Below are 23,406 nucleotides of genomic sequence, written 5' to 3'. Positions count from 1 at the left end.
TAACTTAGGGAATAAATGCTTCACCCCTTACGTCGTTCTATTATGACATTCAGGTGTAGACCACCCAATCGACCAGTTACTTGGAAAACATATCTGCAGTGATTTGCTGGGCGACGGGTTTTGCGGCGAGAAATATCTGCTTATGCATTTTTATTTAGGATTGTTTTCGGCGAAATAAACTATATTTCTGTTATTTTAATACCGAAAAATCTTATGTATTTTTTTATTGACTCCAAGGTGTAAAAGGGATGGATGACTCTCAACGTTTATCGTCATCTAAGTATATAGTAGCGGAAAAGTGGAGACTTGTACGGAAAATCGGAAGTGGATCATTTGGTTCTATATTTTTGGGGGTTAACATCGTTACGGGAGAGGAAGTAGCAATAAAAATGGAGCGTGTACGCACACGACATTGTCAGTTGTATTTTGAAAGTAAAGTATATCGAGTATTGCGAGTGAGTTAGGATTTTTGTAGTCATTTATTTACTCTAAGGAAACTCCAGGAATACCTCGTATTCAGTTTTATGGACTTGATGGCGTTAGAAACCTATATCATGCTATGGTAATAGAACTTTTAGGACCTAGCTTGGAGGATCTTTTTACGTTTTGTGGGCGCAGATTCACAATGAAAACTGTTTTGATGTTAGCTGATCAAATGTTATGGAGACTAGATTTTATACATGCAAAGGGCTTTATTCATCGAGATATAAAACCAGATAATTTCTTAATGGGTATCGGTCGTCAGTGCAACAGAGTTTTTATAATTGATTTTGGTCTGGCCAAAAAGTTTCGGTGAGTTCTTCTTATCATGTAATGCGATCGCATATATATATATATATATATATATATATATATATATATATCCATAAATTTAACCGAAGCACTTTTGATTTATTACACGATCGTAGGTGTTATTGCAGAGCTGTCAATACTGTGACTTGGTTTATATGCATTCTATCCATACACTCTTCTGGAGTCTATTGTGAGGTAAATATATGACCAATATGCTACCTAGCTGCTGTAAGACTCATAGTTTTCTGGGAATTTCAGTTTCTGAGTTCCCGTAAATCCCCAAGGATTACGAATCCTACGATTTTAGCAACTACACTAGTCCTCTAACTTCGTCTGTCTTTCTGGGCATCTACTGGATACGAATTACGAACCCTTTCTTCTCGACTTAACATGCCAAATTACAGCTTTCTTGGGTCTGATATCATCCATCACATGTATTTTGTCACTGTCTTCCTCTCTATGTGATGCTGCTGTTGATAATTATGCCTACTTCTCTGTGTGAAATACCTTTGGTCTTGATGTCAATCACTTAAAGTTATTTACTGTGCATCAGTTAGTTAGGGAAAATGTTCCAAGACCAAATGAATTTTAACCCTTCATTATGTGTTTTAGCAGTTTTGATCATTGTTTTTACTCCAAATAGTATATGACTCCGGTATTTGTATACTGCACTTCATGTCCATAACTTCAGCCATTACATGATTGCACTTTTGAAACTTGCCTTGAAACTGAATCCAACGATTTAAACCAATTGCGTTCCCTGGATTCGCTGAGTTACAGGTATGTTTTCCTGAACTAGTGTTAGATTATTAACATGTCCTGATACGTTCATGTACTCTACTAATATTTCTCAACTCCGACTTCAATACAGGGAGCGAGGTTACTTTCATCCTTTTCTTCCTTGTCTGAGTATGTCGCTAAATACAAATCCTAGTAAAACTGTATTGAAAGTCCATGACTAGAGTTCGTACCAAATAATTTAATGTATCAAGAATTAATCTTAATTGGTATTGATCCTCTTTCTTCATAAGGATCGACAGTTTTTTACGTACCTACACCAAAGGTCAATGATAATGTTGACTCATTTACCTAATACATGGTCACATATTTGGGTTTAACCAAACTTTTTGTTTGTAGGCCTTTAACACCACTCAGGTTCTAGAACCGAAGTATATAAAAGCGGAATTTAAATCTGGAACTCAGTAATTGAAAGTCGAGTCCAAGTAGCGATCTACTGCAAACCACATAACAAGCGTTGTCTGTTCGTTAATTTCCGAACAGTAACTCTCCCCCCATTGGCTTCTCAGGTGAAACATAATCCGTTCTCTATACATCACTACCTATTTCCATCTAGTGTTCACCATTATATCGAAAAATCTTATTTATTTGATAACCAGATTCGATTTTTTGTGTGGGTCTCGAAATTGCTTTACTATTACGACTGAGCAGGTTTGGTCCATAGGGGCATCAAAACTTTCACAAAAAGGATTGACGATAGCGCCAAAAGCGGGTCATGTAGGTGTAAGTCGCTCTGCGTTTCGGTATACGGTTTGCCCATCTGCCAAACTATCACTAGGACTCATACAGCTACTCTGGCAATCACTAAAAGCTCACTACCTGAAATATCCTGCGAAATTTCATGAAAATATTTTCCACCATGGCCGATGGGAAATACATAAGCCGGATTTTGATATAGATCTATAAAGGAGAGACCAGACTGGTAATTAGATATCATTAAAGTCGTCGATGTTTTAAGGAATATTTAGTTGGTTCTGCATCATTGATTGATTTTTGTAAATTTGTTGTTAGAGTGATAGTACATGATAAAATGGAGAACTGCTCTGTTTTCAATCATTTTGATCGAGTAAACGAAATAACTCGTTGGATTATGATTTATCGGTTGCATTTAGAAATACGCGTGATGAATTTATTTTCTTTGCAAATATTAAGTTCAAAAGTTTTTAGCTATGCTTCCAATACAAGAACAATAATTTGTTTATCGTAGCGTATTAACACAGTGTGTGCGGAGTTCATCCTCTACTTGCCAATAATTTTATTGTGTATCTAGTATCACAGTCCAGTAAATTGATCATCAGTCTAGTACCAATATTTACTTCTGATTTTTTGTTAAATGTGTCAGTCGGAATTTGACACCCAAAATAATGTTTTAAATATGACAAAATTGATCACTAAGCAAGTTTTGTTGGTGAGAAAAATAACTGAACAATAAGATTTTGTTTGTCTTCTGCTGTTGATATTGAAGTTTGTAGTCAGAAATATAGTGATTTGAGTTAATGGGCTATAAATATATCATTTGTGAACGTTCTTGATGACTCCTTGACTATTTGATTTACTAATAAAAACATCAAGAGCAGGAAATTCAGCGAAGATATATCTTTTCAACAACGAAATCTGAACACTTAATAATCATAATAGCGTAATAACAGTCATTATGATACTTAGTCGTCTAGTGCACATAATAACAATACAGAGTTATGTAACTTCTACAAAGTCTACCTAAATGAGATCAGTCAGTTACAACGTAGGACCAGGCACATACATGTATCGGTCCAAATTACCACACCTAATTAGCACAACAAGATGAACACCGAATTCATAGAAGTAGTTACTTCAACGGTAGTAATACATGGAGAAAGAATTAGTTAGTTCCAACCATCGCCAATACTAGTGAGCATAGCGCGTCGTGATAATCGGTGTTCAGGCATACGTAACACATGGCCCAACCATCTCAGTCGATGAAGATTAACAACCCCATCAACTGATTTACCACTATTCCCTAATACCCTGTCTCTAACCTCATTATTACTTACCCGGTAATCCCAGAAGAGACGAGCAACCACTGGAATGAGACGAATATATATTTAAATGCGGTAAGTTCACAAACTACAATAACAATATTATTGCATAACTTAATGGTGCACGTAGGGCGACACTAACTCCCTAAATGATAAGCGGATATATAAGAAATATTGTAAAAAATGTTCGATGAAACCCTTGTCTCCGCCAACAACTATTTATTTATTTGAACACATAAACACTGGTACAAGGGAGCACCAAATACATTTGCGCTACACAATAACAGCGAGGTTGTGAAGAGACAGATAATATAAAGTGCGTAGAATAGAAAGAACAACGAACGGAAATTAGTGTATGGGTGAAACACTTCTACTAGTAATAGTAATAATGAATGGAGAAATAGTTAGGTTAGTAAAAATACAGCCAAAAGAAAAAATAGGTTGTATATGAGGATATAGTACAGGAAGAAAGACAAATATGAAGCAATCTTAATCTCAAGGTTTAAGGGAAGACAGAGAGTGTATAAACCTACGCCACTGTGATCGATTCTGAGCCATGTCACCCAGAGTCTCCAACTATTGGTTACGATAGTCACGCGGACCTCAACCAAGTTGTCTGCATCTACCAACATGGCTTAGTCTAGAGGTTAGTGACTTCAAACAATGATGCCACGTTTTGGTTTGACCACCCCGCAGCTGTAAAGTAGAACAGAGCTAACTGCCGTGCAGTATACTCATCCTTTTATTGATAGACGGATATCTCGCCTTCGCCATAGGTGACGTAAGTTGGTAAAAGCCAAACGAGCTTTCTGAATCCGTGTGGAGATTTCGTCAGACACCGACCGATTAGGGCTGGTCAGACTTCCAAGATAAGTGAAGTTGTCGATGCGTTCGACTTCTTCACTCCCTATCCTTAGTTCGGTTATTGACGCAGCTCAGTCCTGAAGCAACAATTTGCATTTAGAAGGGGAAAACAAATCCCAAACATCCTTGCATTGTTACGCAGTGCTACCAAAAGACTCTGCATTTTATCAGCGTCTTCACCAAACAGGACTATGTCGTCTGTGTATTCTAGGTCGATAAGAGGACTTCCTGGTAGGAGATCAATGCCCGAAAACTCAGATGACAAGAACGTCATTTTCAGCAGTAGGTCTATGATGAAGTTAAACAAAAATGGAGGTAATGGACAGTCTTGCCGGATACCACTTGAGGTTGTGAAATCAGATGACAGTTCTCCATAATCTCTGACTTGACTGGTAGTGTTCGAGTAAAGAGCCTTCACAAGGTTTATGTACTTCTGAGATACACCTTTCAATGACAGACATTGTCACAGAGCCTCTCGGTCTACATTTTATTTTATATTATTTAAACGCAAAAATATTGGTACAAAAAAGCACCAGATAAATATGCGCCTCACAAATCTCATTCGATTTGTGTGAGGGCTGTGATACTGCCCAGATGCCCAGACTGAAGCAGGTGGTTTTCTTAGGGGGTCAAACCCGGAACCTTTGACCTAAAGGTCTAGTCCACAAGGCAGTGGAGCATCGTAAGGAGATGCAGTCCCATGGTAGCCGGTGACCAACAGTTGGTTCATACGCCATTCGTTCCTTCAGGATACTGGAGCCCATGTGCACCATTGGTTTGGAACCAGGGTTTTCCAACTCCCGTAGGTGGATCCTCCACATCCACCAACCCGGTTAAAGCGCCGGACATTCGCTTTTCGTCCTCTCACTTTTGTGAACAACACCCTGGCCACGAGAAGGCAGTGAGTAGGACTTCCCTGGCAGAGGCTATATATTCGCGTGGCCATATGAGAGCATTTCGAGAGGGAGAGCAGACTCTCCCCACTCTCGGCCGTACCAGGGCATTTGGGGGCCTACATAGTCTACATAGTCCAATGCAACTTCTAAGTCAAGAAAAACCACCATTGTCGGACGCCGATAAGCATGTCTGTGTTCTAAAATCTGACGAATGGTGAATATGTGGTCGATGAAGCTACAACCACGTCTGAAGCCAGTCTGATTTTCTCGTGTTTGCAGTTCATGAGTCTTTGTTAAGCGTCCGATAATTATTGAGACTAGTATTTTAGATGCTATATTAGTTAAACTAATCCCTCTATGGTTATCACAGGATGATTTTGACTCCTTTTATATATATTGCGACAATCGACGATTGTCACCAGTCAGATGTGATTACGTCCAACTCCCAGATTTTAGCCAAAATATTAGTCAACCTAACCGCTAAAATTGGACCGCTATCCTGAAAGACATCGGGATCAGCTGCTCTCCCTCGTTTCAGATTAGCTAGAGTCGGGCGACCTACCTCAGTGTTCCATTTAGGTTTTCTGGGAATAATGGGTAGTTGTACAGTAGCTGTAGGGCATCTGAACTACTCCTTAAAGTGTCCTGCCCATCTTTCTAAAGTCTGGGCTGAGAGCAGATAAGGGTTTCCTCCTTTTTCCGAGATTGTTTCGCTTACACTCGACTTTTTAATTCTGGTTTCTTTCATTAGTCTGAAGAGTTGTCTCGTATTGCATACAGCCTCTGTCTTTCCCATCCCTTTTGCTTCCGTTGCCCACTATCACTCACGATCGTTCCTTAGACTTTTGGTTAATCTAGATTTGATTTGCTTTCGCTCTTCGTCGTGTTCACAGCCTGATGGGGTGAGTTTATGAGCGTCTATCAGTGTAATAGACTTAGAGGAAATTCATTACTATTTTGTAACCCTTTGGTTTAAATTACTAATAGATGTTACCGCTGTTTCCACAGCTGTCCGTATATCTTTCCAAGTAACATCTGGGTCAGCCTCGTTTACAGAACTGCCTAGATGTGAACTCAGTTGTTCCTGGAACTTACTTTTGGCTTTCTCATCACGGAGTTTAACTCCAAGAGGTCTTTTTAATGTGGCTTTTCTGCATCTAGTGAGGCATAAGCAAACGCGTGCTCGTATTAGAGTGTTATCATAGTCTAAACATGTACTCCAGAACGAGCGGTAGTTTTCTTTATTAATGAGAATAGGTTGTAGAATTAATAAACTAGGACCCAAGGCGAAGTCTTCATCTTATGATTATCAGAACGTTTTCTTTTTTTAAAGATTTGTAAACAAAGAAATCTTGGCATATTGCCGATTCGCAGAACTTCACGGCTATAGTCACTGGGTTTCCCATGGTTCTTTGCAAGTCCTTGAGGTATGTCTGTCCACTACGGCAAATCGCTAGTTTAATGTTAAGCTTAGATTCCCACATAAAAAAGTTTTACGAAGTTTGCTCGAGGACTGAGAAATATGGTGATTAAAGCTGCCTATAACATCTGTGAACCATTTCAATTCATTTAGGCTACTGGCGGGAGAAAGCCTGTCGTGAGTTATACAACATGTGAAGTTGATTAAGTGCTAATCAAGTAATGTCCAGCGAGGTCTTAGATGACGACGAGATTTTTTGAGAAACCGTTTAGCTGGTCCGCTGCCTCATCAAGGCAATCAGACCGTCGTTTTCTTTATGGTTGATTACGACTCATCCGCCTAACGAGGGGGAGGTTCTTAAGGAGCTCTAACTTCCTAAGCATGACAAGTTAAAAGACTCTGGCGACTTGATCCTTGTAAGGAAGCCGGCGAACGTCTGGTGACATAACTGACTGGTTTGTCTAGGAAGGTGTAGGAGATAAAGAGTAATCTAAAATCCCGGAATAAAGCGACCGTCTTCACTGTCTTTAAAAGTGACTTGCTTCATGTATAGAGCAACTGTCGAGGGATAAATCTACTTTCGATTTCGTTCAAACTACTGGCTTCTGTCATACTTCACAAATTGTTGAAAACTCATGGAATACTGAGTCGTGAGAAGTCAGCTGGTTGACGACCATGTTTTGAGTGTATTGATCATGTTTTCACCTTCCATCAGATTTTGGAACGCTGCTACACCTATTGTGGGCCAGCGTTCGTTGTATTTTTTGGTATCAGGCTCACCTTCGATTCGTTGGGCAGGATTGTACTCTGACATTTTTTTTGTTGAAAAAGGGTGTGCTTGGGAGGTTTATTAGCACCTTGAAGTTCCTGTACACAAATATTTCAGGCATACAATCAATCACCAGTGTTCATTGTCCCGTTCCAGAAGTGGAGTTGGGCAGGACTTCGCAATCTCACTAGTCCACCTCAAGTTTACCGTTGATAACATTGCAGAAACTGCTCTTATGGAAGTAAGTTTTACTGATGTGGATCTGCTGCCTGGCAAAAGACTTTCGAATCTTAAGTATGTGAATAATATTATTTTGCTGTGTGATGATACACAAACTGTAAGTCACACTTAACCAGTTGACAACTACTGTCCTTTAGGTATGGTATGTACTTCTCACCTTCGAAGTGCAATGTATTTTTAATAGACTGAGAGGAGCATGTTTGTGCACTCACTTTTGGTTGTGAGTTGTTAAAAAATGTGGAGACGTTTGTTTATCTAAGTAAGTTCGTGAGTTCTGATGAAACGATACGTGTTCGGAGGCAGTGGCGAAGATTCAGTCATTATCATCATCTCAAAGCACCAGATTTAGTGGCCTTGATATGTGCTACGAATATCATCCTAGTGACTTACACTTAAATCATTGGTTACCGACCTTAAAATGGAGTTTGAAAACAGTGATAAGTTTGTGACATGGCGCAATTGTATGAAAGAAAGCTGTGTAAGAATAAACTGATTGTTCATTACGACTTAATGATTTATATTTTGGAAAGGGTGGAACTCAGTGGTTTGATACGTTTTCAGATATGACACAAAACAGGGCCAGCCAGTGACAATCCTGTCGTAGCTTTCCTCTATATTCATAGAAAATGTAAAAAACTCACTTTGAAGAAATATTTCTGGTTTTATTCTCATTGAACCATTTCCCCCATTATTTACTACCCTTGTCCACTCATTTTTACTCATTGATTTAGTTTTAATTATACCCCTTCCCCTGTCCCCATAATTTTATTTCCTTTATTGTGGCTCGTATTCTCATTAGTGCCTGTTTTACCGATATTTTTGTGTATTGGAAGCGTTGGATGGTTTAGTTGTGAAACTTTTATCATCCTTCTGAATAACATCAGAAGGACAAAAGAAACTTCAAAAGCAAACTATCTGAATTAGAGATCATAACACTATCATCCTTACCATGAAGCTACAAATGACCCTCAATCATCTCATATTTGCATATCAAGTCAAGATTAAACAAACATAAAATAAGCATGTAGGTTTGTGAAATTGTTACGGTCAATTAAATGTTCAGTAATCTTACTCTTAACCACTTTCTTCTCACCATTGTAAAACCAAACTGTAATGTTGTGTACGTGTCCTAACTACTGTCTACGTTCAATATACACTACTTTTCTGGGGCAGAAAGACTAGTGAATGCACGTAGATGCAATTGGATGTGGTAACTCATCTTACTGAGTGTACAAAAAGCAGTTTCCGATTTGTAAAATTTAACCGAAGCTTAGCTAGTTAAAATGGTTTCTTATAAATAAAACATTAGTTATAGTTTTCATTAGTGTCGCTCAACATAAGTTGTAGTGGGTTTTGTCTAAAATATACTTTAAAAAAATAGCAATTGTTTACTTTTTTGTTATTCCAATCAACAGAGATCATAGAACACGTCGTCATATTTCATATAGAGACGACAAATCTCTTATTGGTACAGCGCGGTATGCTAGTCTTAATTCTCATGCTGGTATTGAACATCTCGAAGAGATGATATGGAATCTCTTGGCTACGTTTTATTGTATTTCCTCCGTGGTAGTCTACCATGGCAAGGACTACAAGTATGTGATTTTAACGTAGTATCTATTTGGTTATTTTCTTTCCAAGGCTTTAAAGATTTGGTTTCTTTTTTGTACTATTATCTTAAAAGATCAGTATAAATTATTATTCTCTACTAAAATGCTCACACACATACGTACAAATGCATTCAAAACAAAAACTCTGATAGAAGTACTGTATGACGCGCGATTTAAAATACGGACAATCAGATATAATTATAAGTACATATATTTATAATAACACAAATAAATCATTGAACTATCAAATACTAGTGTTAAAAGTTTGCAATAACTTGAGTTGTATTAGCTTGGTTTGTAAATTCTGTACAAATTTGAACTTTTGTTATCGTAATCTTAATAATTCAGTTTATTATTTCCAGTTTCCCACTTTGTTGCGAAAATTCTAACTCTTCTTTTTCGTACTGGTAAAGTCTATGTAAACGTGAAATATATCATTTCCTTAGTATTTTTAGCTTCCACTTATGAAGATACCCAGTAAGCAAGTATTCGTTTATATATATAGTTGCTTATGCCGAATTTTGACCCTGTACTCTCAATTACTGAGAGCGGAGTCCTTGAGTCGTTTGACAATTTATCCAAATAAGTGGTATACTGAGGATTTGTGTTGCTGCTATTTGATCCCCAGTTTTTAAAATACTCTGATACTCCCATTAACCTAAAGTCAAACGCATGGCCTTCCAAAAATTTAGGTTATTTGTCTTTTGTTAAGTTTTCTGCTATGCATACTAAAAGCTTTCGATAAATATTTGTTTAATTTTTTAAAACAATTACCAAACATAACAAATAAACAACAATACTTATTCTATTTGTGTGATGCATTTCTTCCAAGCTGTGATCTCGTGCAGAGTAGTCACTTGTGTTGATTTATATTTGGGAGGTATAATAGTGTTCACACTGTAAATATTTTTTTGTTCATTGGTTAAGTAAGTATTTACAAGCATTTTTCGTTAAAAAGATGTTATTTACCTTAAATTATGTGCGAATAGTGACACCAAGGATTACTCCGTTGTTTTTTGTAAAATTATACAAATAAACCATACTTCCATAAATATAAGTTAAGGTAAACTCACTACATTTTAGAAGTCTGCTGAATGTTGATATAATACACTGAAGAATGTAGTCATCTTCCTTTGATACCTTGATAAATTGCTCATTTAACTTGTTAAGCTTAACATGTAATACACAATAAGTTGTGAAGCTCAATTGTTCATATGCAATCTGTGGACTGATAAGAACTGATTAGGCGTGAAATTATAGATTAATTCAGCATGATACCTCTTCAGAATAATATTCGAGTACATTCTGATAATTTCGGTTATTGTTTATTTCAGTATAGTATTCGGTTGTATTTTGACAGTTTCTGTTATTTATTCATCTAGCATGATGCTCGTTTAATTTGTAATTATTTAAATATAAATAATATTTACTGAAAAGAAAATTTGTGTGTAAAAGAGTGGTATTTTTCCCTAAAATGTATTCTTCGCAGTAACAGGTCAGGCTTTGTCTCCTGATATCCCGATGACTCAGTGAGATATAGGGTCTTGGGGGTAGCAATCATACTTATTGTCGGTTCAAGTAATATCAATTCAAATCCGGCTTTCCGATTATTGTGCAAAATTGACTCGGTCATATCAACTGGTGACGTTATTGGTGTTATTATTCTACAACGTCTATATTTTTGGATGGTCTCAAATCTATTTTACAACTGAAACGGGCTCAAAATAAAGCCAATCAACTGAAGCTTCTCGAATCACTGATGCAGAAATTGTCGATCCATTCCACATCAGCATCTTCATCTTACAAATGTGAAAATATTGTTAATTCTATCATTGTATGTGTATCTGAAATATAGAGGGAGTTATTAAATAACGACTGTCAATGGTATTCCTTACAATGTTGTTCTCAGTGTCAAACTGTTATTCTCGTATTTTTTTATTTAGTCTTTACACTACTTGAGTTATTGAATTACGAACCCAAAAGATGAATATTGCATGCATTAGTTGTTTGTACGATACTTTTTATCACTGAAGTGGGATTCTTGACGATGAAAGACTTTCAAAGTTCACATGTTTTTATTTATCGATATCTTCGGAGTATTATTCACGTCTAGTAGGATTATGGAACTTAGGATATTATGTGTGAGTATGGAACTCTAAGCAAGGATTGATGAACTTTTTCTATGTTGGCTAGTCTATTTTTTGCATAAAGCAAGACATTAACTAATTCAGCGCGCAATGTTAGCTGTTGTAGTATTTATTTATTTTATTTATTTAAACACATAAATATTGGTACAAAAAAGCACCAGATAAATATGCGCCTCACAAATCTCATTCGATTTGTGTGAGGGCTGTGATACTGCCCAGATGCCCAGACTGAAGCAGGTGGTTTTCTTAGGGGGTCAAACCCGGAACCTTTGACCTAAAGGTCTAGTCCACAAGGCAGTGGAGCATCGTAAGGAGATGCAGTCCCATGGTAGCCGGTGACCAACAGTTGGTTCATACGCCATTCGTTCCTTCAGGATACTGGAGCCCATGTGCACCATTGGTTTGGAACCAGGGTTTTCCAACTCCCGTAGGTGGATCCTCCACATCCACCAACCCGGTTAAAGCGCCGGACATTCGCTTTTCGTCCTCTCACTTTTGTGAACAACACCCTGGCCACGAGAAGGCAGTGAGTAGGACTTCCCTGGCAGAGGCTATATATTCGCGTGGCCATATGAGAGCATTTCGAGAGGGAGAGCAGACTCTCCCCACTCTCGGCCGTACCAGGGCATTTGGGGGCTGTTGTAGTATTAAGTTTAAAAATCACCAAGGCTGAACGCACCAGGTTATGGCACCATTCCATACAAATTTAGTTGTTTTAACGTTGGTGTCTTCAATGTTATCCACAAGATGACAGAAATAAATGACTAACAATTCGTGTGTAATAATGAGTCTTTTCTATTCTCTTGAATTCCTTTACATACCTTTTTACTTTCCTTCTCTTCACTTCTGCTCTGTTTTCTTATTTTATTGTTCTCCCATTGCTGCTGACTTCCTCTTTCTGTGTTGTCACAATGTTTGAGAGTTTAAACCTATACAAATCAGTCTACTTATTAACTTGTATTTGAATCTTTCAGCAGTACAGTCAGAATATTTTTATTGGGTTATTTTTATTATCTCAGTTACCTTTAACATCATATTGCAGTCCTAAGTGTTCATCGGTATCAATAAATTCATATAAATACTTAGATGTAATTAATATTGAATAAATGATATTTGATAAGTTAGACGATGGATATAATCTTGCAATATTCTTGTATTAATTTATAGCAACTGAAATTATTTTACTTCCCAAACACCATAATTTGTTAAATTACTTAAATGTAGTATTTGTAAAACTGAATAGTGAATAACAAGGTCTTTGTCTGCTGATTAGTGTATGTTTGAGCTTAAATACACCGTGGCGTTATTTATCTGAGAAGTTTTATTACATCTTTGCAAAAAATTAAGTAGAACTTATAGCTTTATAAATAATCGTATATTAGATTAGCTAGCCATATAATCATACGACTTAATTGGTTTTATTGTGATTTCTTAAAAGCATTACGGCGGTTGTCAAGTCACAGTTTCCGACACATGGAAGAATAGATCTCGAGTTACTTGAAAAATAAACTGGATTATTGGTGTTTTAGGAATCTAGGAGTGTGACCTCAGATATAAAGAAACACGTGGTTAAAACCCGTCATACACGGCCTTTTTGTAGTAGTTTTAAATTAAGTAGCTCCAGACTCATGGTCTTACTGTTGGAGATGGTAATCCTCGGGACCTTCCATAACCTTCTTTCGTTGTGAGAAAACAGCATCTCTGTAGGCTCTGGTTGTCTGAAGGAGGCACCTTAGTACAACTACACCCGTATTCAGTTGGCAGTATAATTTCCCCTTCAGACCACGAGTTTTGGTGCTCCTAGTCTCTAACCAACCTGGCTAGCGTGGTAGGACCCAAATAAACAGGTGTTCCAGCCTATATTATCTCGATTAGGTCATCATGATAAACGGGCCGACCATCACGTCAAGGCGGAGGCTATTGTCGGTTCTGGTATACTTTACTCTTGATAATTATGTTGTTGACTCAAAGTCAATATACTTTGTCTGCATAATCAAGTATTATTACCAGCTTTCTAACAGTTGGTGTGACTCAAGATACATATTACACAAATATGTGCAATATTATTAATAAGTATCCCATTATTTCAGTTGCTCAAGTGATTTAACTGTATTCAGTTAAATTTCTTTTGTGTAAATGTATATAGTGATCAATTAGTATTAGTTCAATAAGTCGGATATGAAATTGAAGAAAACTGATCTGTTTAGTGATTATGCGAAATATCAGTAACTTACGTAGATTCCTTTAACATTAAACTGCGAACTACATTTTTAATTTCAACTGCTACATGTGTAGATTGCTTAAATTTCTAGATCTTGATAGATGAGGCTGGCTAATAAATTAGCATCCACCCGCCAAAAACCAATGATAAAGACGGTTACACATCTCTTTATGTCCTCATACCGTGCTCATATATATTTTTTGCACTACTTTTTCGTTATATGCAGCATATTCATTGATAGTAAACTGTATTTCAGTTTTACCATTCTTCATTTGTTCTTTTCATCCCTCTTTTTTATATTGCAAAGTTGCACAACGGTAATTTTCTCTTTTCTTAAAAGGCTGGCAACAAACCACAGAAATATGAACGAATTCATGAAAAGAAAGCTAGCACACCAATTGATGTTTTGTGTCGTGGTTATCCCTCAGAATTTCTTGTTTACCTGAGTCATTGTCGTGCTTTGCAATTTGAAGAAACACCGAATTATGGTTTTCTGCGGAATAATTTTCGTAATCTCTTCCGATCTTTATCATTTGTCTGGGATTATGTGTTTGATTGGACATTGTTACGTCAAAAAGCGTCTGCAATTGAACACCACCACCACCAACAGCAACAGCAATCATATCCGCTTTCGCAGTTTACTTCTGGTAATGAAGGTTGCGATCATCGTGCTCCTACTACTGAGGCACTAGGTACAAGAGGAACTGGGACATCCGGTGGAATTATTCCCCCTGGTCCGACAACCAGCACAAATGCTGCTGCTGCCACTTCGGTAAAGGAGTAGTATATACATACATATATACATATGTATATAAGATGTCGTTACATACATACTATTTTACGTTTGAGCTCACCAGAGTTGACAGTGTTTACAATTTTGGTTTATCTTTTTATTTTCAAAAAAAGCGAAAGAAGAGTTATGCCTTCCATTTTATTTACTTTCATTCTATAACCTAATATTATCTATTTGTTATTTATTTACGTTTTTGGTGGGATCTCGTTTATAGTATTCTCTAATACAGCAGCAACTTCATCATTATAAATTTCTATTTTATTCACTTATGTGTTTTGCGTACACATTGATTAAGAATCAATCGACAGTCATTTTGGTATATTTTAAAAAATTATAATTCCTAAATATCTTCAAATGGATAATAATAATAATAAATGTAATAGCCGTCGATTCTAGAAGGATTTATCACTTCCCATCAACTACATAAATATTGGGTCCACTTGTTTCCCTTTAAATGGCTATCTAACATTCCATATCTTTTCTCTGCATGTTATAATTAAATAGGATACCGACCCTAAGTATACATGTGTGCATGTCTGTATTTGCCTGTTTATAGGTTTGACGTTTGTGCTTACTGGATTATTCACAGCCATGCGTATACCATATTAGCTTCTATCAGGAGTTAATTAGTATTCATTGATTTTGCTGTATTATTTCCTAGTAAAAACTGTCATATTGTGACGTGTAGTATTTTTTGCCTGATCTAACAACACCTTTTGTTTGATTTCTAATCGTTTCCAAGTGATGTATTCAATTGTTAGTTTGATTTTGAAATTCTTGATATGTTATATTTTCTTAATGTGTTCACAGTAGTAATCTGTTTTTATTCTGCCCTTTTTGTACAGTTTGTTCTTATTGTTGTCCATTAACTTTTTGGTTGTTTTCTATTAGTTTTCGTGGTTTTATCGAAGGAATTGGTAGTTTTTTTGTGATTATTATCATTTCTCACTTTGTATCAACTCTTTGAATAAGAAGAAATTCCTGATACTGATATGCTTCATTTATCCTCCTCATACTTATTGTTTCGTTACGGTGTTGTGCATATATGCTGTCATAGTGTCTTTGTACAAAATGACTCAGTATTTATTTTTATTGTAGAGATGATTTTTAACCTCTAATTCAAAAAGCTTTTACATAGATAAGTTTTGTTTTATTCAGCGATGCTGAAGTGTACTTGCAGTTGTATATCAGTCTGTGTATAACGTATATGTTTAATATTTATTAATGTATGAGTTTGAATCGTTCGTTTTCTTTTTACCAAGGCATTTGTATTTTCATATCGAAGAGAATATTATTAATTAACAATGTACTTATGTTTATGTATTTTCTTATATTTGTTTGATTATCATTCGTCACACAGTAGTATAATCCCTATTATTATTATTATTATTATTATTATTATTATTATCTCATTATGGTTATTGCTATTCATTGATTTAACTTGTTTTCTGCCGCTGTCTTTTGTTTGCAAATCGTCTTTGAAAGCAAAAGGTACTTTTACATTCAATCTTATCACACGTCATATATATATATGACACAAGCATGTAGACTCACTCACAAAATCACATTAACTTTCTTAATGGATGCGAAGCTGTGCTGGTCCATGTTCGTTAATCCTTATTGATTATATTTAACTTTTGAAAGTGTTAATTTTGTTGTTTATCTTCTTTCCCATTGCGTTTTAGTGTGTTGTACCTTTGTATATTGAGTTTATTATTGTTTTGGATAAAGTGCCTATCTTTCTTGTTTCATTTTGTGTACTGTTTCGTTTTTATTCATCTCATTACTTTTAAATAATCAATCATTCATAGTTTTAACGTAGAAATGTGATCCCTTTTTGCTATATTTTTGCTTCCAATTCGGCGTTTTCTCTGCTTGCAAACATTTCGATTTACGTCTATTTTGCTGTTGTCATTCTTGTCTCAACTTTATCACTAGAATATTCTCTTAATCTTCAATCAATACATTTTCGTTAATTTCCCTCAAAATGAAACGAATTTCTATGTTGAATATATAAATAACATTTCATTTGTTTCTGATAACGGAACAAAAGTTAAGGAAAAAAGTTGAAAGCAAACGTTAAGAGGTTAAACAAGTGTACAAATTGTATACATTTAAGAACTAAGACATTGAATGATGAAATACTGAATTTATAATCATCCATATATTTTTATCATCCTTGTCTACTGTTAAGACAAAACAGCTGATGTAATACAGCTTGTTTTTTTTTTAGCTTAATAGGCTCTGATTTCTAAATAAATATTCCTTTTTTACCCAGATATTCCTTATCACTTAGTCAGTTGGGTTAAAAATTGTTCTTAATTATTTTGTGCGTGTCAGTGATTGCTAAAATTGTTTTAATTGAAGCAACTGGATTAGAACAATTCACCCCTGTAGAGATTTTATTATCATCTACTGTTTTAGGTAAAATGAAGCTACTTGGTTATGGAATGGCGTTCGTACTTAGAACTCATTTCTTGGATGGTGAGTTCAAAAGCTTTGTTACTTCTATGTAACTGCTGATCATCATGACGTTGATGAAGTCATTAGTAAAAATCTTAAGTTATTTAGTCGAAGGAACATTTCCATCTTACAGACTGTGAGCTACAAATAACATGGTACTAATCCGCTATCGAAATGCTTGTTAATTGATCAGATCGTTGAACAACTTATCAGTTCATACTAGCTGTATTTTATCGCCCTAGTGTCCATGTTTTAATCTAATTGACCTTTATTGCGTATATTCAAAATGGCTTATACGATTTCTTGTTATATCGAGTTTAGCTGCCTATCAGAGAGCAGTGATTTTATCGATCGGATAATGATACACAAAAGCCGTATGAGCAGTTTTGAGTACTTATCAGTCCTGCTTTCTGCCTAGCCCAGCTAGTTAAGTCCAGAACACTAATAGCAGTCTCTGCAATATGAATCATTGTTCTCAAACCTACTGGGTTCATATACCAAACAAACTGACCACATCGTACCATAAAATAGGAAACAATATTTGGCCAAATGTGGCTGTGAATAGGGGGAACAGTAATTAATGGACTAGGGTTAACTCAAAAATGGTAAATCATTTAATAATAGTCTATAAGTTAAAATAAAGCTTATAATAAGAGGGACACGAATATGAATAGTTGAGTTACTTAACAATTATACAATAAGAAATATATCATATTGATCCATAAATAGTTCTCAAAGTTACCATTCAAAAATCTCCACGGGATATAACACCTCTCCTTTTTGAGAGATCCGGATTTAAAATTTCCCCGAATTTATCCTCCTCCACGAAATAGAGTTGGATCCCCACATTCCCAAATTACATTTAGTGTGACTCTATTTAAAACATTTTTCGTGCATTCAATAGAGAATCTACTAGAACCGACTGGGTGGTGAAGATCGACGCCTGACATAACGTTAGAGTACCGATCGTTGCTGCGACCTTGACGTGATGGTCGGGCTTGCCTATCGTGATGAACCAATTAACCTATACTTTCTGGAACAATCGTTCCTCAAGGTCCTACCATTTATACCATATTGAGTTTGCTCAAACTAACCAGAAAAACACACAGGCAAATGCAATCAGACGCTCGTGAGATGTAAGTTAACACTGAAAAGGACATTAACACTATCTCTATACATTTATTTTGGGTTGCTGAACAGTTGAATTTTGAATTAAATTCAGTCAAACTAACAAATGAACAATCAAAAAGTTCTGATGTACAAGGAAAGTTACTGATTTCTTCGAATCAAGAGTTTTGCAATTAACAAAACTGATATACCACTGCTTTATGAGCTTGATTCCTTCTTTAACAATCTACGTCTTAAATAAATATTTGAGATTTATCATTCAGTTAAAATTCTTCTACCCTATTCTAAATAGCATTAATTATTCCATCAACAGTTTATTTGATTTTATAATTAACTTTTAAAAGGAAAACACAAGCTGGTTGAGGAATATTTTTTGACTTGACTTGTTATGGCTTTGTACAAGTGCATACTAGCCCAAAACATGATTTAGTTACGAATAATGGAATTCAGTCAAATATTAAATTAAAGTGTAATGGGTGTTGAGATGACATTAGACCAGCCTCATGTAGGGTCATAGGAGCGTACTGTTAAGAAGTCTTGAACGTGGGATAAACAAACAGTTCATCGTTTTCTGCTTTTTAAAAGAATTTCACAGTTAATATCAGTTCATGATGAAACCTACCTTCTGTGCAATTAAACTTACGACCAGATGGCATTTTGGTAAATGGTATTACTAATATATTCAAAGCTAATAAAATAATATCAAAAGCGTACCTCAAGGAAATTCTATCTTACTACAATGACTTGATCGCTATTTAGATCCTTTGAATGTAAACAGTTAAATCATCAGTCTTAACTTTAATTTTCGCTTCGAGAATCGATATTCCTGAAACATCTGTCGACTTTTTTGAAAAACAATATGTATTATTTCTCTTCAAATAATAGATGCATTCTAACTGCCACTATTTTTCTCCTGATTTCTTTTGTAAAATAATCTTATCTTTTAAACTGACAATACAGACGAAAACAACAACAGAAGAAAATTGAACATTGTCTAGTTGTAGGAAAAAAGATTATTGCATCGTCACTGAAGCCACATCAAAAAAGAAACCATTATACGGCAATCGAATTGCTATCAATCACTGAAACAATAAAAAGCAACATTTATGCTTTAGACCATAAAAATGCATAAATATATAATATTTATAGTAGAAAAGCATTGACAAAAGTATTTCTAAAGATTCCATCCAACACCAACGTGATAATAGAGAATCCTCTCAAAAATTGAGATGAGAATTCATTTAAAACAAGTCCATTATATATTGTAATTAACAGGAAGTTATTAACACTTATGATTTAAGCTCATTTTCTCAGGATCTAGTAAAATATCAGTGTACTTTCTCTGAACAAACGGTTATTCTGAAAATGCTACAAGCTGATGTAAAGAATAATGACCAATGAAGATAAAGTTAGTAATTCAATACTTGACTGTTCTATGCTAAACTATATACCGGTTAATGAATGTGAACTAATAATAAATATTTAAAATGATAAATCTTATTAGAAAGAGTTAAGTTACGATTTTAAAGTAACAAGAATTGAGTTAGTAAATGTCTGTCACTGCTGAAATTGAATTGAGAAACTACAAATAATAAAAATGTATTGTCGTCGTCGTTGCTGCTACCTTGACGTGGTGGTAGGGCTTGCCTATCGTGATTAATCAATCGAGCTATACTGGCTGGAACAATCGTTCCTCAAGGTCCTACCATGCCAGACAGTTCAGTTGAAGAGCGGTAAGACTAGAAGCAGCAAACCCAAGGTCCGAAGTCGTACTGCTGACTGTACAGAGGTGTGACGGCAGTAAGGTGTTTTCTTCAGATAATCAGCATAACATCGATTCTGTTCCCACAAACAAAGAGTGGGGTTAGAAAAGGTCGATCCTAAATATGCACACCTCACCTTATCCCACGGATTTCCGACTCAGGCGGTAAGGTCTCAACAAGCACAGAGCAAACACAAAAATTACCCACATAAAGGTCGTGTGTGATCGACCTCAAGCAGTTGTCTCTTGGGCACTGCAGTCACTCAGGTCACTAAGACTACTTCCGATCCAATTTTCTTTACAGGTATCCCTAAAGGAACCCTTCCACGATGTGGGCAGCCGAGAAGTGATAACTGCCCTCATACATCTATCAGCACTCAAGATCACTGTATCCATAGTCAATCTGCATCTTCGATTCCTATTATGCCTTTCACCTCGACTACTACTTACTGTTTACTTGTCACACTTCATAAAAACGTATGTGTCAGTGAACCAGTGTCTGGGCTTGGCGGTTTTCAGTTTCTTAACTGAAAACACAAAACAATATTGCCCTTACTAATTGGAAGTACATCAAATAAACTAGCACTACATGAAGTAAAGTTTTGTATTTCCAACCATTTCTCCATTTATCTTGCTAATTTTCATTTTCCAAAATATAAGAAAATAGAGCTGATCTGCAGGAAAAAACGATAACTTCCCTTCGCTATGTCTAACTGAAGTCTGGTGATCTAGATCAACATATAATTTAACAAAGTTCTATTGTTGTTGATGACTGAATAAAAATCATTGCAACTAAGTAGTTAGTTATTTTTTCATCAATCAGAGAAATGACAAAGTATAATTGATGTTCTCTACCAGTATGCTGATACATTTAACTGAAGTACATATAGCATGTTATAATTGAAGTTTTAGTTGGTGTTAGATGCTTCATTGTGTTTAAATCCATTAATCCTTTCTATGTGAATGTCAATAAGGATAAGTTGTTATTTTCTATCGAGCGTTTTGTTTGTATACAAGAATGCCGATTGCATTAACTATTAGTTTTTTCGCCTTGCTATATAACTAACCATTAACTCATGTAACTACAGATATTGACTCAAACAGTACTTAGAATATTTCATAACTAGATAAAACAGAATAAGTATACTGACTTCAGTAGTAATATTATTATCAGATATATGATAACTTAAGTGTACCTTAAAGATTTTTTATCATAACATGGTTAAAATTGTAAAGGAAATATTCTTTTTACAAAATGACCGCATCCGCTTGACGTTAGTTGCTTTGATTTTCAAGGGATGTCCGTCTAGCGAGTTAAATTATTTTGCTAGAATGTGCACGTAAATCAAAAACGTAGGCAACCTATATGGATGATTGGGAGCCTACTTAAGTTGGACGGGGGTGGAGTGGCCAACCAGATTATGTCGAAGTTACACCTCGCGGTTAATACCTAACAGGGATTATCTTCTTGTCGTATTTAGGTACTGTGGCTACTCTGATGACCATACAGCACAAACAATGGTATTACAGAAATATATTTGTCTAGGACCCAGTGACATTTCACTGTCTTTACACATATATTAATTATAATGTATATGATGAAATAGGTTTAAATGTACATGATTTTTGTTGGTCATTGATATTTGAGATACTGAAATTTGTGAAATAAATACTACTCTTGAAGTTTGCTGTTTTTACTAGTATGAAACATCAAATTATATGACAACAGCTTCTTTCTTCTTATTACTTTACAAAAGTTTCTCTAACGAAAGTCATAGTATAATTTCGTTTCAGCCATTCATATAATCACGACATACGTTACCTACTATTTATTATTCATGAGTTCAAGAACTAGCAATTTATTCGCTAAATCCGTACGATTACATGAGCTTTTATGAGTGCTAAAATATAAAATAGCTGTTTTTATGTCTGAATCTAACTCGTTAACATTCATTAAATGTAGATTTGAAAAGTGCATACATCGAGAATTATTGACTGCTTACTTTTCCTTCATTGTTCTGTATCGTCCAACTACTTTTTGTTAACATTAGAATGTAGATGAAAGAGTACATAAAATTGAAGCGAAATCGACTCATATTTGTTCAATTGTTTGTTCAAAAATCATAATGGCCAGAGGCTTTTTATAACTTGTTTTATTCCACCGACAATCTGAATCCAATTTTAGCTGTAAAAAACTGCATATCTCTTTATCTGTGTCATACCAAACCAGCCGATTTCATAAAGCTAAACTACATCAATTGATGGTATTTTACTTTCCATCTGTCTTGATAACTTATTTTGTACTGTTTGGTTTCCCTCCGTTATTTTGTTTAGAAATTACCATATTTAATTAAATAACTTATTAATTGCCAAACTATTATACGATATTCTAATTTTATACTTCAAATAGTCTTCCAATCAAAATGTCGGTTTTTATTAATCTTGAAGTGATAAATAACTTTGCGAGCAAATAATTTGAGTAATTTGGTGGCAGGTTAGTTATAAAGAAATCGATAAGAAATATGATTAAGAAAATCACCATTGCCTTAGTGTTTAAGAGTAAAAATCTGTTTCGTTTAAATGAATAGCCTTTAAAATTGAGAAAGACAAGTGAACACTTTCGGAAAATGCATTCTTTAATACTAAGCGTGTTTTTGTTGGGGATGTTAGATCCGCAGAACCCACTTGGTAAATACCTTATTTTTGTAACTTTATTTTGAAATTTGAAATTTCTTTGTTTTCGCGCCAAAAGCGCTCTTCTCACCTTCATGTCGTATTTCCCACTGGGGAAAATCTTAAACGCTAATGGTCCGTTGTGTCTCTTAGTATGCTGTTTTGTAATGCTTCCCAAGGACAGTTTTATGTTGTTTAATTTGTGCCTGTTGGATCGTTTGTTCTTCTGGCTGCTTGCGGAATATATTTATTCTCCGTTCTGACTTCGACTTCTCTCTCTAGTTAGCGGTGCTGGGACGCATCAGCATAGCTAGCTTATCGGTCTTTGGTCACAATTCTTTGTTCCGTTCTCAGACTAGGTGAACTCGTAATCGCTTCGAACATAGCAGTTTTATTGTTGATTCATTAATAAATCTTAGACGTTATCGTACATGATATCCTGATTTTCAATCAAGCATGAGATAATAAACTTGTGTTACGTTCTGAGAGCTAGATGATTTATCGACACGCCTTCGATTTTTTTTTTTACCCGTTATCTAAACATAAACTTTAAAATAAAGTTTCGTCATTTCTCTGATTGATGAAAAAATAACTAACTACTTAGTTGCAATGATTTTTATTCAGTCATCAACAACAATAGAACTTTGTTAAATTATATGTTGATCTAGATCACCAGACTTCAGTTAGACATAGCGAAGGGAAGTTATCGTTTTTTCCTGCAGATCAGCTCTATTTTCTATAATTTTGAAAAATAAAATTAAAAAGATAAATGGAGAAATTGGTGGAAATAAAAAACTTTAATTCATGGAGTT

The 23,406-nt window shown here is 35.3% G+C and overlaps 2 protein-coding genes across 2 annotated transcripts in view; both read left to right on the top strand.

The window, feature by feature from the left end:
- Positions 1-238: 238 nt before the first annotated feature.
- On the top strand, positions 239-14,559 carry Smp_194270 (kinase; the record flags this gene model as incomplete). The annotated part of the gene is made up of 4 exons (XM_018790621.1): positions 239-455; positions 494-792; positions 9,341-9,485; positions 14,116-14,559. The coding sequence occupies exons 1-4, from the start codon at positions 249-251 to the stop codon at positions 14,557-14,559; spliced, it is 1,095 nt and encodes a 364-aa protein (XP_018647407.1). The 5' UTR covers positions 239-248.
- Positions 14,560-16,147: 1,588 nt separating this feature from the next.
- Smp_194260 (hypothetical protein) overlaps positions 16,148-23,406 on the top strand; it is a gene marked incomplete at both ends in the record, with an annotated part of 7,549 nt that continues 290 nt past the window's right edge. The window contains one exon of the mRNA XM_018790610.1: positions 16,148-16,173. Coding sequence (XP_018647406.1) covers positions 16,148-16,173 — 26 coding nt within the window. The remainder of the gene's footprint in view (positions 16,174-23,406) is intronic.

The sequence above is a fragment of the Schistosoma mansoni genome (assembly GCF_000237925.1).
Source record: "Schistosoma mansoni, WGS project CABG00000000 data, supercontig 0278, strain Puerto Rico, whole genome shotgun sequence".
In the NCBI taxonomy this organism is placed as follows: domain Eukaryota; kingdom Metazoa; phylum Platyhelminthes; class Trematoda; order Strigeidida; family Schistosomatidae; genus Schistosoma; species Schistosoma mansoni.
The sequence above is the reverse complement of the archived record's forward strand: the minus strand, read 5'-3'. Positions and strand labels throughout refer to the sequence as shown.